The sequence below is a fragment of the Haliotis rufescens genome, unplaced genomic scaffold (genome assembly GCF_023055435.1).
Source record: "Haliotis rufescens isolate VD_foot unplaced genomic scaffold, xgHalRufe1.0.p SCAF_3, whole genome shotgun sequence".
Lineage (NCBI taxonomy): Eukaryota > Metazoa > Mollusca > Gastropoda > Lepetellida > Haliotidae > Haliotis > Haliotis rufescens.
Window position 1 is genome coordinate 45,508,024 of NW_025964001.1, and position 21,726 is coordinate 45,529,749.

The 21,726-nt window shown below is 41.1% G+C and overlaps 2 protein-coding genes across 6 annotated transcripts in view; one reads left to right on the forward strand and one right to left on the reverse strand.

The window, feature by feature from the left end:
• The window catches only part of LOC124124362, a 40,732-nt gene extending 34,940 nt beyond the window's left edge, over positions 1 to 5,792 (reverse strand). Inside the window, exons 1-4 of one of the 3 annotated variants that reach the window (XM_046487502.2) lie at positions 5,755 to 5,792; positions 1,291 to 2,865; positions 994 to 1,056; positions 275 to 366 (exon numbers count right to left, since the gene is read on the reverse strand). In XM_046487502.2, the coding sequence (XP_046343458.2) occupies positions 275 to 366; positions 994 to 1,056; positions 1,291 to 2,782 (1,647 nt within the window). In that variant the 5' untranslated portion in view covers positions 2,783 to 2,865; positions 5,755 to 5,792. Of the gene's footprint in view, positions 1 to 274; positions 367 to 993; positions 1,057 to 1,290; positions 2,866 to 4,936; positions 5,014 to 5,754 lie in introns of those variants that run through there. The other 2 variants (XM_046487518.2, XM_046487510.2) reach the window with 2 other exon arrangements.
• Positions 5,793 to 8,049: 2,257 nt separating this feature from the next.
• The window catches only part of LOC124124391 (dimethyladenosine transferase 2, mitochondrial-like), a 34,747-nt gene continuing 21,070 nt past the window's right edge, over positions 8,050 to 21,726 (forward strand). For all 3 annotated transcript variants that reach the window (XR_006859471.2, XR_006859473.2, XM_046487547.2), the window contains exons 1-8: positions 8,050 to 8,606; positions 10,400 to 10,468; positions 12,386 to 12,477; positions 14,259 to 14,415; positions 15,583 to 15,731; positions 18,045 to 18,143; positions 18,291 to 18,341; positions 20,826 to 20,989. Coding sequence is in view for 1 of the 3 variants with exons in the window: in XM_046487547.2 (XP_046343503.1) it covers positions 8,324 to 8,606; positions 10,400 to 10,468; positions 12,386 to 12,477; positions 14,259 to 14,415; positions 15,583 to 15,731; positions 18,045 to 18,143; positions 18,291 to 18,341; positions 20,826 to 20,989 (1,064 nt within the window). In the remaining 2 variants the exon portion in view is untranslated. The remainder of the gene's footprint in view (positions 8,607 to 10,399; positions 10,469 to 12,385; positions 12,478 to 14,258; positions 14,416 to 15,582; positions 15,732 to 18,044; positions 18,144 to 18,290; positions 18,342 to 20,825; positions 20,990 to 21,726) is intronic.

Here is a 21,726-nt window from a genome sequence, read left to right on the forward strand (position 1 = left end):
TGCCAGGCAGGGTAACAATAAGTACCATCTTTTTACATCTTTTGGTATGAAGCGGACGGGGATCGAACCTCAGACCTTCCACCCTCCAGGTGGACACTTTACCACTAGACCACCAAAGTGGTCCCAAACAATTGGGATACAATGTCATGCATCAACCAAGTCAGAGTGCCTGATCACCCGATCCCATTAGCCGGCACTTACGACAAGCATGGGTTACTGAAGAACTATTCTAACCCAGATCTTCATGGGTCAGCACAGTAACTCAAACACTTACCAGTTTGGATCCTTCTGGGGGGTGGTAGTAAGTGTCCATCTGGGTGTTGGATCCCTCCACTACTGCACGCACCACCACCTCCCTCCTCCAACCTGCAGCACACAGCACAGGAACTCTCAGCATGGTACCTCCCTACCACCTACCTACTGGGGGAGTTCTAACATCACACCTCTACCAGGGAACTATACACGGGCCATGATGGAAAGGACAATGAAGGAAGAGTGTGCAGGTCTTGTAGGTTCTTTACATGCTTAAAATGAGGTAGAAACAATAGTTATCATTGTTAATAATTCAAAGGAACCAACTCTGTTACATCAACCAACCACCTCCCCAGTATTCTGTATCTAGGATGACTGATGTTGGAAAGAAGTGAAGACTTCCTGTCTGTTCATGGGTAAAAGGTTTAGCAAGGGAGATACTATTAGCATCAAAACTGATTATGGATAGTTGACTGTTGAAAATCTGAAGATTGTGACGACAACCAAACATAAAGGTCTTGTATTTCTAGGAATTGATTGAGTTTTGACCAGACAATCCATTGATTGATATTATGACCTATCTTACACACTGTCACTAGTGTCAGGGTAATATGGTGACAAAGGATCGACCAAGTCACCGAACCTAACCACAAGATCCATTAAGTCGCTTCTTATGAGACCGCTAGGGACCTATTTCCAACCCAAATACCCAAGGAAGTAACGACAGACATTATTCCTTACCATAATCAAAGGGCACCCTCAGTAGTGACATATCCAGCTTGTACTCATGCTGACGACGAGGTGCTGAAATTAAGGATCATGTTGACATTATTATCTCTTTTCAGAGAGAGAGAGAGAGAGACCTATTATCATGTTTATTGTATAATTAATGTCAGCTTCATTTGGTTTGGTTTGCTCAAATATGACATTAATTTCAGTAGTGGTTAGTACTGTCACATCAATTCTGATGACTGTTGTTCTAGTTACAAATAGAACTGACCATGGTCTGAATTATAAGTCAAACACTTATTTAGTTACTTGATGTTCTTTTCTTTTCCTTCCATTCAGCATCAATCATCAAGCCCATGTCATCCTCTTCTGTAACAAATGAGGCACCAAAGTCTTTTGACTTGCGGCCACGTCTGTTTGATCTACCCACAACTTTAACGCCATCAACTTCGGATTCTGTGTCACTGTCATCATCATGCTCAGCAATTTTGTTGACATTCTCTGCCGTGAGAAAGGAGTCGTCACCCCCTTCGCCTCCATTCTCCTCCTCTTCAGCATTGTCCATCTCCACCACTGCCTCTCCACCCTCCTCAGCCGTTACAGTGCTCACAGTGTCCTTATCATTGTCATTATCATCTTTCACACTCTCACTTTTTCTTTCAACATCATCAACCTCCTCCTCAGAATGAAACTCTGTCTGACAGGCAGACATGGTAACACTTTTGGGCTTTGTTGAGCTGCCCTCCTTCTCAGCCTCCTCTACCCCATCACCCACAACTTCTTCCTTGGCACCCTCCCCTTCTCCATCCACATCCTTTGAAGGATCCTCACCATCTCCTGCACCACACACAATATCCTCTTCAACACCCTTTTGTTTCTCTGTATCAATGCCTTTTTCTTCATGTCCATTTTTGTTCTGTACCGCATCTGCCTCCTCGGATCCTACAGTTTTGTTCCTTTCTTCTCCTTGGTGGTCTTCATGGCCACCATTACAACCTTCACCGGAATGTCCTACTGATGGTCCTTTGGATTCTTGACCATCATCCAAATCATCTTTATCACCACCTTCATCACCTTCTTCCACATCCATACCTTCCTCATCAAGTGCAGTTTCCACACCTTCATCTGATATGGTTTCAATGCCTTCCATGTCTGGTGCGGTTTCCATACATTCTTTATCTGGGGCGCTTTCCATACTTTCTTCATCTAATGTGGTTTTAACACTTTCATTGTCTGATGCAGTTTCTACAACGTCCTGAACAAGAGTAGCATCCTTGGCATCTACCCTCTTTTCCTCATCTGGTGCAGTTTCCACACCTTCCTCTGGTTCTGCTTCTGCATCTGCTTCTGCTTCTGCATCTGCTTCTGCATCTGCTTCTGCTTCTGCATCTGCTACTGCATCTGGTTCTGTTTCTGCATTTAGTTTTGCATCTGCTTCTGCTTCTGCTTCTGCATCTGGTTCTGCATCTGCTTCTGCTTCTGCTTCTGCTTTTGCATCTGCATCTACTTCTGCATCTGCCTTCATATCTTCCTGATCCTCCTCCTCCTCATTCCTGTGTGGGGACAGTGTCAGTATCATGTCCTCCTCATCCTTGCCTGGCTCTTTAGTTGCTCCTGCACCCTTAGCTTCTTCAGCTTCTACTGATACGGGAGGACTGGGAGGTTTCTCAGAGAAATAGTCATGATCTGAGGGCCCAGTTTCAATGTGGTCGGTGTGTGCTGGTGCTTGGGTAAAGTAGTCATGGTCACCCTTCGAGGACTGGGATGTATCCACTGCTTCCATGACGACACCAGTCTCCATCTCAATGCCAACTGTCTACATCAGCAGTTAAATATTGGCAAGAAGTACCACTCATAAAACTGCATCCTCAACAGTCATCCTCACTGAAAATACAAAAATGAGCTGATGAAACGGACTGTTTCTGTTTTTCTTAACACAATGCTGAATGTTTGCTTGTTTAACGCTGCACTCGGCATTTGCTCAGCAATATTCAAGACAGTGATCTGAAAGTCCAGTGATTGACATCATTATCATCAATATACGATGACATGCTCAATCAATTTAGAATGCCTGACCAGACAATCCCTTTTGCCGCCTTTTATGATAAGCATAGGTTGCTGAAGACCAATTATAACATGGATCTTCATGGGGCAATGCATTTATGAAGATTCCAGGGTAGAATAGGTCTTCAGCAACCCATGCTTACCGTAAAAGGTGACTATGCTTGTCGTAAAAGGCGACTAACGGGATTGGGTGGTCAGTCTCGCTGACTTGGTTGATGCATGTCATCGATCCCAATTGCATGGATCAATGCGTGGATGATATTAATCACTGGATTGTCTGGTCCAGACTCAATTATTTACAGACCGCCATCATATAGCTGGAATATTGCTGAGTGAGGCATTAAACAACAAACCAAACCAAGCATTTATGATAAAACAATGCATTTAGGATCAAGTGAGTGTTTTGTATTTCACATCAAAGTCATACTGTATTTAACCGTAACCTCATGATCAACATTAACCATGAATATTCTGGTCATCACGATCATTCTCACTGATTTGGAGGGTTAAATCGCATTTCTGATGGCACCTGAATGTATTTTTTTCTTTTTTCTTATTATTGTTGTGCTTCATTAGATTTTTAACTTAAAATTCATTAACAAGTTTCTGTTGTGGAAAGTCTAAGATCAGATTAACTCATGTCAGAAATCGTATAATGTTCCTGCACAAATCATCATGGATCAATCAATCTTTAAGGTCTACCAAAGAGACACTGAGGAAATCAGAGCTCCAGATAAGCTATTATTTGTGTAAAATATGCACAATTATTAACGAAACCCAACTAATTTTCAGTAGCTAGCCCTCCACAAAGAAAAAATTCAATAATGTAACGAGACTGAGCTAATTATTTAATGTAGCCTTTTCAGCTAGCTTACACATCTTTTCAGATTTTAATTCACTGACCATAAGCAGGCATCTCATACATTTGATCTCTACTGTAGTGATTAATGCAAACAAGTGTCATCAGGAGATGACATATCCCGACCTGGTGCAATTCTGCTGCAATTCTTGTGCAAGCTGTCTGTGATGGACGTTGTACTTGTGATCTGTTCAGCATTGTTTATATATACAAAAGTACAGAAGTACAAATGTCCATCACAGACAAGTGAACCATGGGCATCAGCCACACTGTATATCTTACTGATGGGGAAGGGAGTGAACTGACTTTAACTGTCCAGTTTCCACCCTTGCTGAACTAGGCTGAAATTCTGTGACTCAATCATAGTGCCACCAGTGGCTATTTTGAGTAATGCCCCTTCTATGTCCGCTATATTGACGAATCAAATTCCACCTGTCATATTACTTGCATTTGTTTCAAACAAAATGGTATCCCAGTCAAGACAATCTGATCGATAATCAGGATCTATATTGTTATAAAACAGGTGTTACCCCGCGAAGTGCATCAAATAACTTGAGCACGTTGATTAAAAACATGAAAAGATTAGAAAAATATCTTCGACTCCCACTTGAGGGTACACATGCTTTGCAAATCTTGAAATCGACCTAATCTGCACAGCTGTTTATGGACAGGATGTTTTTTCGTCACACGATTTTGATTGGACTATGCGTAGACTCGTTAGTATTGATTTTAAGGCCTTATGAAACATGTAAAATCAGTTTGCGATGTCTGATAATTTATTACACTGATATCGTTCCTTGCATGAACTCAAATTTCTGGAATGATTTGTTGATATTCCAAGTCAAAGTCTAGGTTCTTACAGACTGAACAGCGAAACTTCAACTTGTGCCAGCAGCAATTTGCGGAGAATCTATTCTCAGCACAAACAGTTAACATCATTGTTAAAATTGAAACACGCATATTTGTTACATTTACAATGAAAGATCTGTATGTTTCTATCGATGAAACAATGGCATGCCAAACAAATTTTACCCAAAAGAATATTTGTGGGAAAATGTCTAACCCGCGTCGTAGTCGGTTGTCACTTGCAGAAAACGTGTATCGACATTCTGCGAAAATAGAATTCATTGCACAAAGCACACATAAATATAAAACAAATTCAACATTTCATCAACATACATGTGGACATGTGATGACCTTGCACAGGAAGTGTTTATAAATAAACCTCATTACTATGCAAGTTTAACAGAGACCCCTAGTGGCCATCTCAAATTACAAAATGAAATGTTGCATGGCAAAAGAAAAGAAACAAAGAAAAGTCTGTAGATGTATATATGTCTAAAACACTGATATAATCAATGTGTGGAAATTCAACCAAAACACTTTCTGACTACGTTTAGTATAATATTAATATCAGATAAATCGAGGTTGACAATATTCTGAAAAGTTTTATTGATCGAAGGTGTCAATTGGTAGTTATCTGCCCTTGGAAACATTTCCGCAAACTAGAAATTTTATTTTCACGAGACTCCTGGTATACTGATTTAAAATTCTTTCCGCTTAGGCAATAAAGCCAAACTAAGTACATAGATCGACAGATATATCTACTTTCAAAAGAGGAAGACAAGCACGGGAGAATTCCACATGCGATATCTCTATTCCAGTGCGACGCAGCGGTCTCCCAGTCCCTAATTAGCGTGTGCAATGTAAATAAAATCGATTGTCACAAAATTAATTAATGTACATGGTCAGTATCAGAATATAATAAATTTGTGCCTGGAGAGTTGTTACGAATAATGCGAATACATTAAGTCGTCTACGGCCACACTATTACGATGAAACATACTAACCTGAAAACTTCCCCGCCATTACGGACAGGATATTGTCTAAATTCCGGAATAGCGGAACAAGAGTTTTATGGAATCTACGTGTACCCATGAAAGTGTGCCTCAAGGTTCCACGTCACCTTGAATCGTAGAGATCATACAACGCATGTGTATTTAAAAGACCCTGTAGACTTAAACATTCCACGAATGATACTCAATGTTCAAATTAGCAAACATATGTGATCCTAACTATTATAGTATCTTTATTAATTAAAACATCTCTCGCGAGATGAGTCCCATTTTAGTATTCTTGCTAATCTCATCTACAACTGAATGAGAAACAATACATTGTTAAGGTTAATCTACTTATTAGCAAATCCAACTTTTGTCCTGCATCGTCCCATACTCGAATGGATTAATGATTGTTGATATGTTTACACGGTGAAGTATTTGTTCAGGCATTAGTTTCTTCGTTCATAGACAGGCCTGAATAGTGACAGTTTTCCCCGGGCTGGATTACAACTAGACAAACGCTTAGTCTCCGAGAATATAGTATTGTGATTGAAACAAAGAACTCCATTTATACATAAGGTGTACACGGACAGATGTTTTAGTGATTTCATTTGTGTTATACTCGATAAAAAAACAACCCAATATTATGGCATTAATATATAACTCTGTCATGTACGGAAATAAAGGTAAACCACCAACATGGTTATCGACTAAATAGATTCATCTGATTAGATCGTGGCTATACTCTGTCTGTAAATACACGTGACGCAACGCACGTACGGCCAAGACCAATTTGTGTGCTGAGGACTGCAGTGGTTATACGTTGTTTCGCGCTCGACAAGTGAGTGCGTGAGTGAGTTGGGTTTAACTGCCACTTATATCACGGTGATTACAACTTGCTGTGGAAGGAAAGCCCGAAATGATGCAGGTTACACATTCGTTTCTCTCTAGAAAAGCTACTACTAAAACAAAACCTATTGATGCCACGACCAGAGGCTCTAACATTGAATATACATGTTTCGTTGCCACCCCATCATACTATTCCGAACCAGAACTTTAGAATTTGTTTGTGTAGGTGAACTTTGATATGAAAGAGAAATGATAAGAAAAAACATGGCCTCATAGCAAAGAAATTATATCCCAAAGCACCTTGAAGTTTAGTTATCATTGAACACATCTTTAGACAACATAACAAACTTTATCATCAATTATCACCAGGAAAAATAATCCTTTAAATGTTAATAAAGATGTATATAAACGTTTTTTGCTGATTTCCGTATGACACAGAGCAGACACACACCCCAGTACATCTGTAACACCTGTGATCAGCTTGATCCTGACGACCGGCAACACATTACTGAAGCAATACGACGTCACTGACACCGTGTATAATCTGCCATCAGTAATCTCTCACTGGGGCGGTCGGGTAGCCTAGTGGTTAAAACGTTTGCTCGTCACGCCGAAGACCCGGGTTCGAATCCCGACATGGGCACAATGTGTGAAGCCCATTTCTGGTGTCCCACGCCGTGATATTGCTGGAATATTGCTAAAAGCGGCATAAAACCAAACTCACTCACTCACTTAATCTCTCACTGGCACAAGACTTAGTGGTAAAATACAATGCAACAAACTAATAAAAACGATCATACGTTTGGGTAATTTCATGTGTGGTAGAATAAAAAAAGGGTGTTTTATTTTATTTAATTAAGTCTCCAACGCGTCTGACATAAAGTGTAAGTCTGAGTGGTGGATACGAATTTATTTAATATCCTACATATTTGGGGAAATAGAGAGTATAATACATTGCACGTAAAACATAGTGCCTTGTTTGCGTTCTGAGGTACATGGTACACGCCTGCTGGATCACGCAACACATATATGTGTATACGTTACTCAATCAAGTGCGGATCCAGCATTTTTAAAAGCGAGGGGTCCAAGATATCAAAATCTTACCTCAAACAGCTAAATAAAATTGGACAAATGTAACTGTCCACGAGTGATGCAAAGAAATCCTTTTAATTCAGTATCGTTGTGGTTAAATGATTTTTGTTTTGTTTTTGTGAACGGATCAGCCAATGTTAGTTTGAGTTCACCTCAAAAACCATGTCCACAATTGAAATCCGTTTTCGGACTTGATGTTCACTTTTGTATCTGAAAAATTGCTAATATTATATATTCTTTCCCCCACTTTACAATTTGGGTTCGACCACATTCACGATTTCTCATACAGTATTGCAAATCAAACACGTACTTAACAGTAACAGTTTGGTGATAGTTAAAATAAATAAAATAAATGGTCACATGACACAATATGGCTGCCACCATGAAAACGTGTTGTTGTTTATAAACAAGTAACGATGCATTACATTTCCACTGAACATTATTCCTGATCTTGTACTGCACTATATTTTGCGAGTCTTTATAAGCTTTATTGGAATGGCTAATCGTAAATGATGACATCTCTGACATGTTTGAGAGACAGCTTATTTCTCAATGACAAATCGACACCAGCTTGTTTTGACGTTTTGACCCTCTCCCGGCACTCGAGTAGTTTTTACTAAGACGGTGACATCACACTGACATGCATCGTTGTATTTATTGTTCCCGTTTCTTACGGCTTACGAGAACGATAGAATGCGTTGCTTCTACTATTCCGAGATATTTTGGTGCAAGAAACTTTACAAATGATTCTACACATGAACCAGCCAACCCAACACAACGCGTGGAGCCGGTGTCCTTGCAGCAATCGTTGTTAAATGCAGAAGATGTGCCAAGCAAGGAAGATGTCTTGTCCAGTCATGAGGTGTTGGCGGGAAAGACTGTTACTCGTTCAAGCCACTACATCATTGACAGAGATATAGCAAGTAATTATACTGATGAGAAATGAAAATGGCTCCAGTATAGATGTGAAAATATCACCCCAATCCAACTTAAATAAAACTGAATAACAGAGTCACCCTATAAACATATTGATAAATATCTAAACAGTTAGCAAATATGGATTTCAAGATTTAATGTTGGAAAACATGCTCTGATGAAACTCAATTGGAGTATACGTTTCTGTACTCTAAACAAAGTATATGTGAATTGAGCTTGATCGGGAAACTGACATGACATTTGTCATATTTGCAATTTTTTCTTAGAGATTGGGGAATGTGTTGTTTCCTTTGGAACTTTTAATATGGAAATCTTTGCCCAAACATTTCTTTGCTTTAGCATGTGCAAGGCTAACAACAACTATGATAACATTTCAGCAATGACATAATTATATTGAAGTAAGTATTAAAATTTACTTCTACGAACACCAATGGAAAGTGTCTCTATATTGTGTAAAATTCAATGATGACCATTAAAAGAATGCCTGCATGATCGCACGGAAACTTAAAACAGCTGTTCAATGAATTTTGGAGGTAGCTTTGTAAATAATGTGTAATGTATGTTTCTGTAATAGATGTTCTTTTTGTGCATATCAATAAATCTTGCAAAATAACAGATGATTAAAACATTGGTCACCGTCTTTTAGTTCTGTTTAAAATGAACTTCTGGGTAACCTGAAATGGGAAACTAATGTCAATAGTTAGTGAAGTTACTGAAGTATTCCTTATTTCAGTTTTTATTCCCCTAAAGATCCGGGGTTAGAATTGGTCTTCAGCAACCCATGCTTATCATAAGAGACGACTAATGGTATTGGGTGGTCAGGCTTGCTGACTTTGTTATGCATGTCATTGTGTCCCAATTTTGTAGGTGGATACTGATTATGTCAATCACTGGATTGTCTGGTCCAGACTCGATTATTTACAGACCACCACCATATAGCTGGAATATTGCTGAGTGTGGCGTGAAACAACAAACAATTCATTTACATTTTCATTTTTTGTGACAAACAAATAAATGAAGGCCACAAATTTGGGCAGTGTATCAATGTGGCATGCAATGGAACACAAGAACAACCTTGTGAGTCAGATAGATTTCCTTATGTTTTATGTTCTGTTGATAATCTTTTGAATATTAAAGCATTTTAATGTCAAACATCAGAGTTTTTATGAGAGACAGTACCACATTAATGTTTGAGATTGATCCCTCTTGACAATTTTGTTATTGAGTATCAAGTCTGGACCAGACAATCCAGTGATTAATATCATGAGCATCGATCTACGCAATTGGGATACGATGACATGCATCAACCAAGTCAGCGAGCCTGACCACCCGATCCCGTTAGTCGCCTGTTACGACAAGCATAGTCACCTGTTACGGCAAGCATGGGTCCAAAAACCTATTCTAACCCAGGTCTTCACGGGTCATTCAGAATGTGTATCGGCACTGTGTCAAAGTGAATTCCCGCCGTCCTGATGGACAGTAGTCTAGTTGCTCGTCATGCTCAGTTGTGTCAGCCAGAATATAGACTCACACAGCTGATGAACCCTTGTGGGCAGAGTCAGACGGTTTGGTAGAAGCCAGAGCATAGTGTTCCTTTAAGTATCTCCATACAATATGTATTGTGACTTACGTATCATGATGTATTGTTATGTGAGGTAGTTGTATCATCATGATGCCCCTAATTATTACAAACATTAAAAATTATCAACTTAAACATGAAAAAATATTAGTGGCCAATTTCTACCAAGATTTGAAATAATGACTTGAGTTATGTTTTCAGGGGCCATTGCTACAGCAGTTAACCAAAACAAGCCATCTGAGAGTTGTGTCCTTGTGGAGGCAAACCCTGGTGAGTGAGCTTGACTTCTCCCTTACCGTCCATCAGCATGGTCCTGTGCACAGAGCACTTATCATGGGGAGACAGCACTCCCCAGTCTACCATTGTGACACATCTTCTGCCCTGTGAGAGAGCTTACTGTCAACTCAAGAGAGCCATGGCTACAGCTGGTAGGCCAGGTCTCCTCTCATCATGTTGGTGTAGATACTTGATAGGAAAATGATCGGCGTCTCATTTCATATTCCAGTTTATTGTTGGCAGATCCATCACCCAAGCAGAGCTACAGATAAGCAGCGTATTTGCGTAAAATACCCCCCCAAAATATTCAAAACCCAATTACTTTCAATTAACTTGCGTACAGAAATGCATGCATTAAATGAAAAACTCAAATGTATAACAACAGCTCGTGTAAATACCCAATGAAGCTTTTTCAGCCTGCGTTCAAAGAAGCTAGTTTCCAAAACACAATTACGGGCTAATTTACTTTCCGAGTCATGCCCATATATTTAGAACAGTTATATACATCTAAAACATTATTTCATTTTTTACAAATCTTATCATGGGGAGACAGCACTCCCCAGTCTACCATTGTGACACATCTTCTGCCCTGTGAGAGAGCTTACTGTCAACTCAAGAGAGCCATGGCTACAGCTGGTAGGCCAGGTCTCCTCTCATCATGGTGGTGTAGATACTTGATAGGAAAATGATCGGCGTCTCATTTCATATTCCAGTTTATTGTTGGCAGATCCATCACCCAAGCAGAGCTACAGATAAGCAGCGTATTTGCGTAAAATACCCCCCCAAAATATTCAAAACCCAATTACTTTCAATTAACTTGCGTACAGAAATGCATGCATTAAATGAAAAACTCAAATGTATAACAACAGCTCGTGTAAATACCCAATGAAGCTTTTTCAGCCTGCGTTCAAAGAAGCTAGTTTCCAAAACACAATTACGGGCTAATTTACTTTCCGAGTCATGCCCATATATTTAGAACAGTTATATACATCTAAAACATTATTTCATTTTTTACAAATCTTAAAATGGTCACTAATTTTGGGAAATAGCCAATAGAGTGATGAATGGATGAGTGAAAACATACTGGTTACCCAATGGAAAATGTAATAACCCAATTAAAACAGAAACCCTAGAGTAAAAACTCAATTGCTCAAAAAGTTATCTGGAGCTCTGCCCAAGTAACCAGCTGTTAATAAGAAATAAAATGCCTGACATTTTTAAATCCGTATGCTTCACTTACCAGTACATTCCTTAAAACAACACTGGCTGTTAGTTTCTGTCACCTTACATGATTGTGCGCTCAGGCTGTACAAGGGCGGCATCATCCCGAGGCAAGGAGTTAACTGACTGTAAAAGTCCAGTTTCCACCCTTGCTGAACTAGGCTGGAATTTATGGGCTTGATCGACACTACCAGTGGCTATTATGATTTATGTCCCTTCTATGTCCCCTCTATTGACCAGTCAGATTCCACCTCTCATATCATTTGCGTTTGCTTCAAACAAAATGGCATCGCCCAGTCAAGAAGATGTGGTTGACAATCGATATCTATATTGTGATAAAACGGGTCTTATTTCATGGAATTCATCAAATCACATGAGCACCTTGATTAAAAACATGAAAAGATTTGCAAAATATCTGTTGACACCAAGTTGGCAGTACACATGCTTTGCAAATCCTGCCATCGCCTGAAATCTGCACAGTAGTTTATGAACCGGATGTCAATTTGTTGCACGATTTTCATTGGACTCTGCATAGACTTGTTAGTCTAGCCAAAATATAACTACTAAATTCCAGCCTAGTTCTGCAAGGGTGTAATCTGGACTTCTATAGAAAGTTATCTCCCTTGCTTCAGGAATATGAAGGATGGAGGCCTTGAAGGGCTTGTCTTACTATGGTTCTTGTACTTTCAGGGCCTGGAATATTGACAAGGGCTTTCTTTGATGCAGGGTTTCAGCATGTTGTTGCTGTAGAGAGTAAGCCAGAATTCCAGCAATACATGCAGGTACATCATGCACTTTCAAACATCAGTGTCACTACTTGGTAACGGACAACATCAACATAATACTTTAGGGCATACTTAATCACAAATGCTTGACCAAAATTAAATTTGGAAAACGAAAATAGTGTAGAACAGACAATAAAAAATAATTCTCAGTACAAGCAGTGTATGTGATAAATACTAATACATTATTATAATCGCCATTACAAATGCGTATGCACAAAATACAACATACAGCTTGCCTCTCGGCTGTTACCTATCCCGAATGATTACATTACATAATGTTTATATCTATAGGTACCTTTACAAATTCAAGTGGCTTAAAGTGATATGCTTTGTAAAACAGCATTCATAAATATGAAACAAATTCATCCTCAGTAAATACGTTCTATATCTATCCAATTCTTCCTTTGGATAAAACTGAAATATAGAAGCTCCTACTTTCCAAGTTCCTGTTCTCTGTTATACATGTTTAATACAGTATTGATACAAAAATAATGTTAGATGACTGTAGATATTTCTCTCTGTAACTGTTCTACTTTGGACAAGCAAACAGAAAATGTTTTTCACCTTCCACAACAGCGATATCTACTGTAGAATGACTAACGACAAAGTCACTCTTCTCTGGGAATACTTTCCCACCTGCCACCTGGAACTCATGAACAGAGATTATTTCCTTAGGAATCATCTCACAGCCTGTTCAGTATGGTTGCCATGGAAAACAAACAACTTTGCATGAAGATCATAGGTGAAACTACTAATATGTTTCATAAGGTTTTTTTCCGTTCAAACCTTTTGCTTTTGTTACCATGGCAACAATATTGATAAAGCTCTTTGGGGCCTCTGACCATCTATGAAAATAGGTTTATGAATATAGCTGGTAGCTAGTCTGTCAGTTTCTTATTCTATACACATTCAGATACTATGATTTTGACTTTATCATGTTTAATCTTCAATTTAGCATGGTTTAGCCAAATGTATTATTATATCCATGGTAAAATGCATCTCAGTTACATACGGTAAGTATTACATTGAATTTATCAAACCATTTCTTTGCACAAGTGTTTTGACATCACATGACTTGAAAAAGATAATTTGAAAAAATCACAACTACACCTTTTTAGTCATCTGTCCCTTTTGTTCCATGTCTAAATTGTTTCCTCACACTGATCAAATCTACATCTTTTAGCAATTGGATACATGTGTATGTGGAGACAATTCTCGTGACCATGTTTACAGTTCCTTTAGGAGTGACCCATATAGATCCGGGTTAGAATAGGTCTTCAGCAACCCATGTTTGTCGTACAAGGCGACTAACGGGATCAGGTGGTAAGGCTCGCTGACTTGGTTCATGTGTGTCATCGTATCCCTGTTGTGGGGATCAATGTTCATGATATCAATCACTGGATTGTCTGACTTGATTACATACAGACCACAGTCATATAGCTGGAATATTGCTGAGTGTGGCGTTAAACAACAAACAAACAAACAAAATCCTGCATGAGGGTTGGGTCAGCCTGCCAGCAATACAACTTTGTGTGAATGTGTAGATCTACTTAAGTTACTTCAGAAATGACATCACTAACTTTTCAGCAATGAAAGTACACTGCGTTGAAACTGATGTTGAAAGAATTAAAACCAGGTAGTCTTCATATGATTTTTTTTTCACCGTTGGGACTGACAAAAATTGGGTGGAAATGGTAATTTTATAGTTGCCAGTCCAATGGGACTGGCAGTTTCAAAAGCCAGTGGGAACACTGTGTAGTCCTAAGTTTTGTGTACAGGACATTGAGAGGACGGTGGGATCAGACCGACTCAAATATTTTGACTTCGACCCTTTCATCTTGTGGCGGCGGGACATGCTCGCAAACAAGCACGACGCCACGTACAAGGAAGTGGAGAACAACATTGCACAGTACATGACCTCCAGTGTACCGACAGGTCAGACATGGTCAGACATGGCAGATGGGTTGCCGCAGCTGATTTACTTTGTGTAGAGCGTTGTCACTCCCACAATGAAACTGGAGAATTGATAACTTGTGTGAATCCATGAGTGAGTGAGTAAAGTTTTACACTGCCTTTTAGCAATATTCCAGCAATATCATGGTGGGGGACACCACAAAGAGGCTTCACACTTTGTGCCATGAAGCCAGGAACACTTGAGTCTTCAAATGTCCAGGTTGCACATCCTGAAACCTGCCTTCAGGGGGATTTCCGTTGAACATGTTGAAACATTTGAAACATTTTTTATAAAACATTCCTGAGTTATTAAAAACTGTTGCTTCTTGCTACAGACAGTCCTACTTAATTATCCCAAAAGCTAAAGGAAGAGCACTGACAAGGACCCTTTTATGGCCTTTGAACATGAGGAATTTCAATGTTGGGGAAACCTTTCAAAAACTGTGCAAAAATATTCTCAAGTGTTCCAATGGATGACAACTGCCTTTGATAAACTTTAACAACCCAGGTTAGAGTTTCTGGTTCCAAGTGGTGTGTGGTCAGCTTGGCGATGGCTGATTGCGTGTCACCGTGCATGATGGTGTGGATAGCTGCCCATGATTTTAGTCACTGGTTTCCCAGGTCTAGACTCCATTATTTACAGGCTGCCATCATAAAGCTGTAACATTGCTGTTGTACAACATTGACTGACTCATCATTCTCGTCAATGTCAGGGCTCGATTTAGCTATATTTTACATGTACTAGTGCAGTGCCAACTCAAGTTGCCCACTGAATCACTTTATGATGTTTAGATTATCCCAATAATGATAACCATTATGCATTATGATGGTTGCCATTGATGCCATGGCCACAGAAGTACTGTAGCCCTGTACTAACTGTGTTAAAAATCATGACACAGTTATCAGACATGATCAGAGATATGAGATTTTATTTATTTAGACTAGTTTATGCATCTACGATTTGATCAGACCTGGTTTTGTCTGGTGTAACGAGGTTGTCAGGTTGCACCTGGTGCAAGGTAAATCAAGCCCTTTAAATAAAGCAGGATTCAACTGTCTGTCATTGTCATGCATTATTGAGTGAAATGTTTATTTAGCACTACTGTAAATATGACCTGGGTTGACTGGATGTGTTCTGGTGTTCTACAGATGTTCCTGTCAGTGTGTTTGGTGTTCTGAGTAAAAACAAGGAGTATCCCTTCCTCTCCTACCTGTCCAAGACCTTTGCCCTGGGGGAAGGGCTGTTTTCTGTGAGGCCAAAGAACTGGTTCTTGTTTGTGTCTGCTAAAATTTATCTGGTGAGTCCCGCCACAGCTGCGTAAGGCATTTTACCTCAACTAACTTGTTTCACTGATCTGTCGACCCAAAATATCACAGACGTGGAATGAAATTAAACTTGGTCACTCGTACCCAGATTTGTTGCAAGAACCAATTAGAGAAGATGGGATGTTTACACCAGCCTGATAGTGTGTGATTGTGCCCCATGATGTGTGACCTGCCTGACAGTGTGTGATTGTGCCCCATGATGTGTGACCTGCCTGACGGTGTGTGATTGTGCCCCATGATGTGTGACCTGCCTGACAGTGTGTGATTGTGCCCCATGATGTGTGACCTGCCTGACAGTGTGTGATTGTGCCCCATGATGTGTGACCTGCCTGACAGTGTGTGATTGTGTGCCCCATGATGTGTGACCTGCCTGACAGTGTGTGATTGTGTGCCCCATGATGTGTGACCTGCCTGACAGTGTGTGATTGTGCCCCATGATGTGTGACCTGCCTGACAGTGTGTGATTGTGTGCCCCATGATGTGTGACCTGCCTGACAGTGTGTGATTGTGCCCCATGATGTGTGACCTGCCTGACAGTGTGTGATTGTGTGCCCCATGATGTGTGACCTGCCTGACAGTGTGTGATTGTGCCCCATGATGTGTGACCTGCCTGACAGTGTGACTGTGTGCCCCATGATGTGTGACCTGCCTGACAGTGTGTGATTGTGCCCCATGATGTGTGACCTGCCTGACAGTGTGTGATTGTGTGCCCCATGATGTGTGACCTGCCTGACAGTGTGTGATTGTGCCCCATGATGTGTGACCTGCCTGACAGTGTGTGATTGTGCCCCATGATGTGTGACCTGCCTGACAGTGTGTGATTGTGTGCCCCATGATGTGTGACCTGCCTGACAGTGTGTGATTGTGCCCCATGATGTGTGACCTGCCTGACAGTGTGTGATTGTGTGCCCCATGATGTGTGACCTGCCTGACAGTGTGTGATTGTGCCCCATGATGTGTGACCTGCCTGACAGTGTGACTGTGTGCCCCATGATGTGTGACCTGCCTGACAGTGTGTGATTGTGCCCCATGATGTGTGACCTGCCTGACAGTGTGTGATTGTGTGCCCCATGATGTGTGACCTGCCTGACGGTGTGTGATTGTGTGCCCCATGATGTGTGACCTGCCTGACCGTGTGTGATTGTGCCCCATGATGTGTGACCTGCCTGACAGTGTGTGATTGTGTGCCCCATGATGTGTGACCTGCCTGACGGTGTGTGATTGTGCCCCATGATGTGTGACCTGCCTGACAGTGTGTGATTGTGCTCCAACCATGTGTGTGACCTGTGTGTGATTGTGCTCCAACCATGTGTGTGTGACCTGTGTGTGATTGTGCTCCAACCATGTGTGTGACCTGTGTGTGATTGTGCTCCAACCATGTGTGTGTGACCTGTGTGTGATTGTGCTCCAACCATGTGTGATTGTGCCCCAACCATGTGTGTGTGACCTGTGTGTGATTGTGCCCCAACCATGTGTGTGTGACCTGTGTGTGATTGTGCCCAAACCATGTGTGTGTGACCTGTGTGTGATTGTGCCCCAACCATGTGTGTGACCTGTGTGTTATTGTGCTCCAACCATGTGTGTGTGACCTGTGTGTGATTGTGCTCCAACCATGTGTGTGTGACCTGTGTGTGATTGTGCTCCAACCATGTGTGTGTGACTTGTGTGTGATTGTGCTCCAACCATGTGTGTGTGACTTGTGTGTGATTGTGCTCCAACCATGTGTGTGTGACCTGTGTGGGATTGTGCTCCAACCATGTGTGACCTGTGTGTGATTGTGCTCCAACCATGTGTGTGTGACCTGTGTGTGATTGTGCTCCAACCATGTGTGTGTGACCTGTGTGGGATTGTGCCCAAACCATGTGTGTGTGACCTGTGTGGGATTGTGCCCCAACCATGTGTGTGTGACCTGTGTGGGATTGTGCCCCAACCATGTGTGTGTGACCTGTGTGTGATTGTGCTCCAACCATGTGTGTGTTACCTGTGTGTGATTGTGCTCCAACCATGTGTGTGTGACCTGTGTGGGATTGTGCCCAAACCATGTGTGTGTGACCTGTGTGTGATTGTGCCCCAACCATGTGTGTGTGACCTGTGTGTGATTGTGCTCCAACCATGTGCATTGTCGCTCATGCACTTTACCTCTGTGTTGCCAAGATTTGATAATCTTGAATATGGCTGACTTTTCTTTAACATGGCATTGACTCACTTATAGAGAAACTTATTTGATGTTGTTACTCAAAGCCACCTGGTGTTCTCTCTGACTGTCAACTAGTCTGTTTCCCCAGCAACTGAAGATTTGTCGTGGTGACGTTTGGTCGTCCGTCTTCTACAACAAAGTTGCTGTCGTCATCTACAGTTTCTTTGACTTCAAATTGCTGATGGAGGTAAGATGAAGCCAGCTTCATTTGGAATGTTACCTATGAATATGATTGTGAGTAAATCCCTTCAGATAATTGCTCATTGGTTGCAATGGAAATTGAAGTGAGATTGTTCATACCTGTAATATTGACAATTTCATTTAATGTTTCTAGCTTGAACACAACAAATTTGCACCTCCATTTAGGAAGAAAAAGAAGAAAGTGGTAAGTTACACATCATGTGTTTTTTTTTAATACGATTATAGTTTTATTTAATATTTATCTACTAAAATTATGAAAGAATCGTAATAAAGCTATGATGGTTTAACCAATGGTAAGGCAGAAATGTGAAGTGTAGTGTCACGGTGTCTGTTGAGGACCGTGTGTAGTATAGCCTCACAGTGTCTGTTGAGGACTGAGTGTAGTGTAGTCTTATAGTGTCTGTTGAGGACCGTGTATAGTATAGCCTCACAGTGTCTGTTGAAGACTGTGTGTAGTGTAGTCTTATAGTGTCTGTTGAGGACCGTGTGTAGTGTAGTCTTATAGTGTCTGTTGAGGACTGAGTGACGTGTAGCCTTATAGTGTCTGTTGAGGACTGAGTGTAGTATAGCCTCACAGTGTCTGTTGAGTACTGAGTGTAGTGTAGTCATAGTGTCTGTTGGGGACTGAGTGTAGTATAGCATCACAGTGTCTGTTGAGTACTGAGTGTAGTATAGCCTCACAGTGTCTGTTGGGGACTGAGTGTAGTGTAGTCTTATAGTGTCTGTTGGGGACTGAGTGTAGTGTAGTCTTATAGTGTCTGTTGAGGACTGAGTGTAGTGTAGTCTTATAGTGTCTGTTGAGGACTGAGTGTAGTATAGCCTCCCAGTGTCTGTTGAGGACTGAGTGTAGTGTAGTCTTATAGTGTCTGTTGGGGACTGAGTGTAGTGTAGTCTTATAGTGTCTCCTGAGGACTGTGTGAAGTATAGCCTCATGTCGTCTGTTGAGGACTGAGTGACGTGTAGCCTTATAGTGTCTGTTGAGGACTGAGTGTAGTATAGCCTCACAGTGTCTGTTGAGTACTGAGTGTAGTGTAGTCATAGTGTCTGTTGGGGACTGAGTGTAGTATAGCATCACAGTGTCTGTTGAGTACTGAGTGTAGTATAGCCTCACAGTGTCTGTTGGGGACTGAGTGTAGTGTAGCCTTATAGTGTCTGTTGAGGACTGAGTGTTAGTATAGTCTTATAGTGTCTGTTGGGGACTGAGTGTAGTGTAGTCTTATAGTGTCTGTTGGGGACTGAGTGTAGTGTAGTCTTATAGTGTCTGTTGGGGACTGACTGTCGTGTAGTCTTATAGTGTCTGTTGAGGACCGTGTGTAGTATAGCCTCACAGTGTCTGTTGAAGACTGTGTGTAGTGTAGTGTTATAGTATCTGTTGGGGACTGAGTGTAGTGTAGTCTTATAGTGTCTGTTGAGGACTTTGTGTAGTGTAGTCTTATAGTGTCTGTTGGGGACTGAGTGTAGTGAAGTCTTATAGTGTCTGTTGAGGACTGTGTGTAGTGTAGTGTTATAGTGTCTGTTGGGGACTGAGTGAAGTGTAGTCTTATAGTGTCTGTTGGGGACTGAGTGTAGTGTAGTCTTATAGTGTCTTTTGAGGACTGAGTGTAGTATAGCCTTACAGTGTCTGTTGAGGACTGAGTGTAGTGCAGTCTTATAGTGTCTGTTGAGGACTTTGTGTAGTGTAGTCTTATAGTGTCTGTTTGGGACTAAGTGTAGTGTAGTCTTATAGTGTCTGTTGAGGACTGAGTGTAGTATAGCCTCCCAGTGTCTGTTGAGGACTGAGTGTAGTGTAGTCTTATAGTGTCTGTTGAGGACCGTGTGTAGTGTAGTCTTATAGTGTCTGTTGAGGACTGAGTGTAGTGTAGTCTTATAGTGTCTGTTGAGGACCGTGTGTAGTGTAGTCTTATAGTGTCTGTTGGGGACTGAGTGTAGTGAAGTCTTATAGTGTCTGTTGAGAACTGAGTGTAGTATAGCCTCACAGTGTCTGTTGAGTACTGAGTGTAGTGCAGTCTTATAGTGTTTGTTGAGGACCGTGTGTAGTGTAGTCTTATAGTGTCTGTTGGGGACTGAGTGTAGTGTAGTCTTATAGTGTCTGTTGGGGACTGAGTGTAGTATAGCCTCACAGTGTCTGTTGAGTACTGAGTGTAGTGTAGTCTTATAGTGTCAGTTGAGGACTGAGTGAAGTGTAGCCTAATAGTGTCTGTTGAGGACTGAGTGTTGTGTAGTCTTAAAGTGTCTGTTTAGGACCGTGTGTAGTATAGCCTCACAGTGTCTGTTGAGGACTGAGTGTAGTGTAGTCTTATAGTGTCTGTTGAGGACTGTGTGTAGTGTAGTCTTATAGTGTCTATTGGGGACTGAGTGTAGTGTAGTCTTATAGTGTCTGTTGGGGACTGAGTGTAGTGTAGTCTTATAATGTCTGTTGAGGACTGAGTGTCGTGTAGTCTTATAGTGTCTGTTGAGGACTGAGTGTAGTGTAGTCTTATAGTGTCTGTTGAGGACTGAGTGTAGTGTAGTCTTATAGTGTCTGTTTGGGACTGAGTGTAGTATAGTCTCATAGTGTCTGTTGAGGACTGAGTGTAGTGTAGTCTTATAGTGTCTGTTGAGGACTGAGTGTAGTCTAGTCTCCCTGTGTCTGTTGAGCACTGAATGTCATGATGCCTTCTGTGTTCAGACCAGGCTCTACCCTGAGTGCGATGTCAACACAAAGTACCTGGTACAGCTGTCAGTCAAGCCTAACATAGAACAGATACTCCCTCCCAGTGAGATCACTACCTTTGCCATGTTCCTTAAGCAGCTGCTGTTCAGGAGGAATGACAGGTTCATCCCTCGAATGGAGTAAGTTTACCTCATCTCTACCAGAGCAGGCCAGTTAGGGACTGGTCATTTATGACAGGGAGGTGGGGGAGTGGGGGGGGGGTCAGAGGTTTGGGATGTACTTAATAATCACCCTCCCCAAATATTCATGTTTTGTATGCACCCCACCCCCCGAAAAGACCAAATGTAAAAGCACTTCTTTTTTTTTATAAACTTTTTGTTTATTACTTTATACATATGAGTGGACCGATAACAGCTAAATCGTTCATTTAATATGTCTGAACACACCTGTTAAGTCCTCAAGATTCCACAGAAACCATACATGCAAGCTAGAGTCATTTAAACTGCATATATGGACATATAATGCTTTAGAGATGGTATAAATGCTAAATGCTTGGATATTTACCCCCAGGTAGATGACTTATCCAAATATGTCCTCTAAAGTAACGTTGATGAGGCCTATGATACAGTCTGTTCCTGTCGTTAAAGGAACAGGCTGGTCAAAGTGTTTTTTTTGTCAAGACAACAAAACTGAGAAGCTTTCTTGCCATGTATAATTCTAAACGCAGTGACGTTGGTGCAGGTTACATCAATCTTGCAGATGATCTGATAGCATTTAATAATGCTGGATTGCTCCCCAAAACTCTTGAAATCTCAAGGCTAAATGAAGGGGATGGTGTAAAAAATACATTGATGTGACATTCAGCTAAATTTCACAATAACTGCAAGCTTTTATACAGCAACTAAAACGAGTTCAG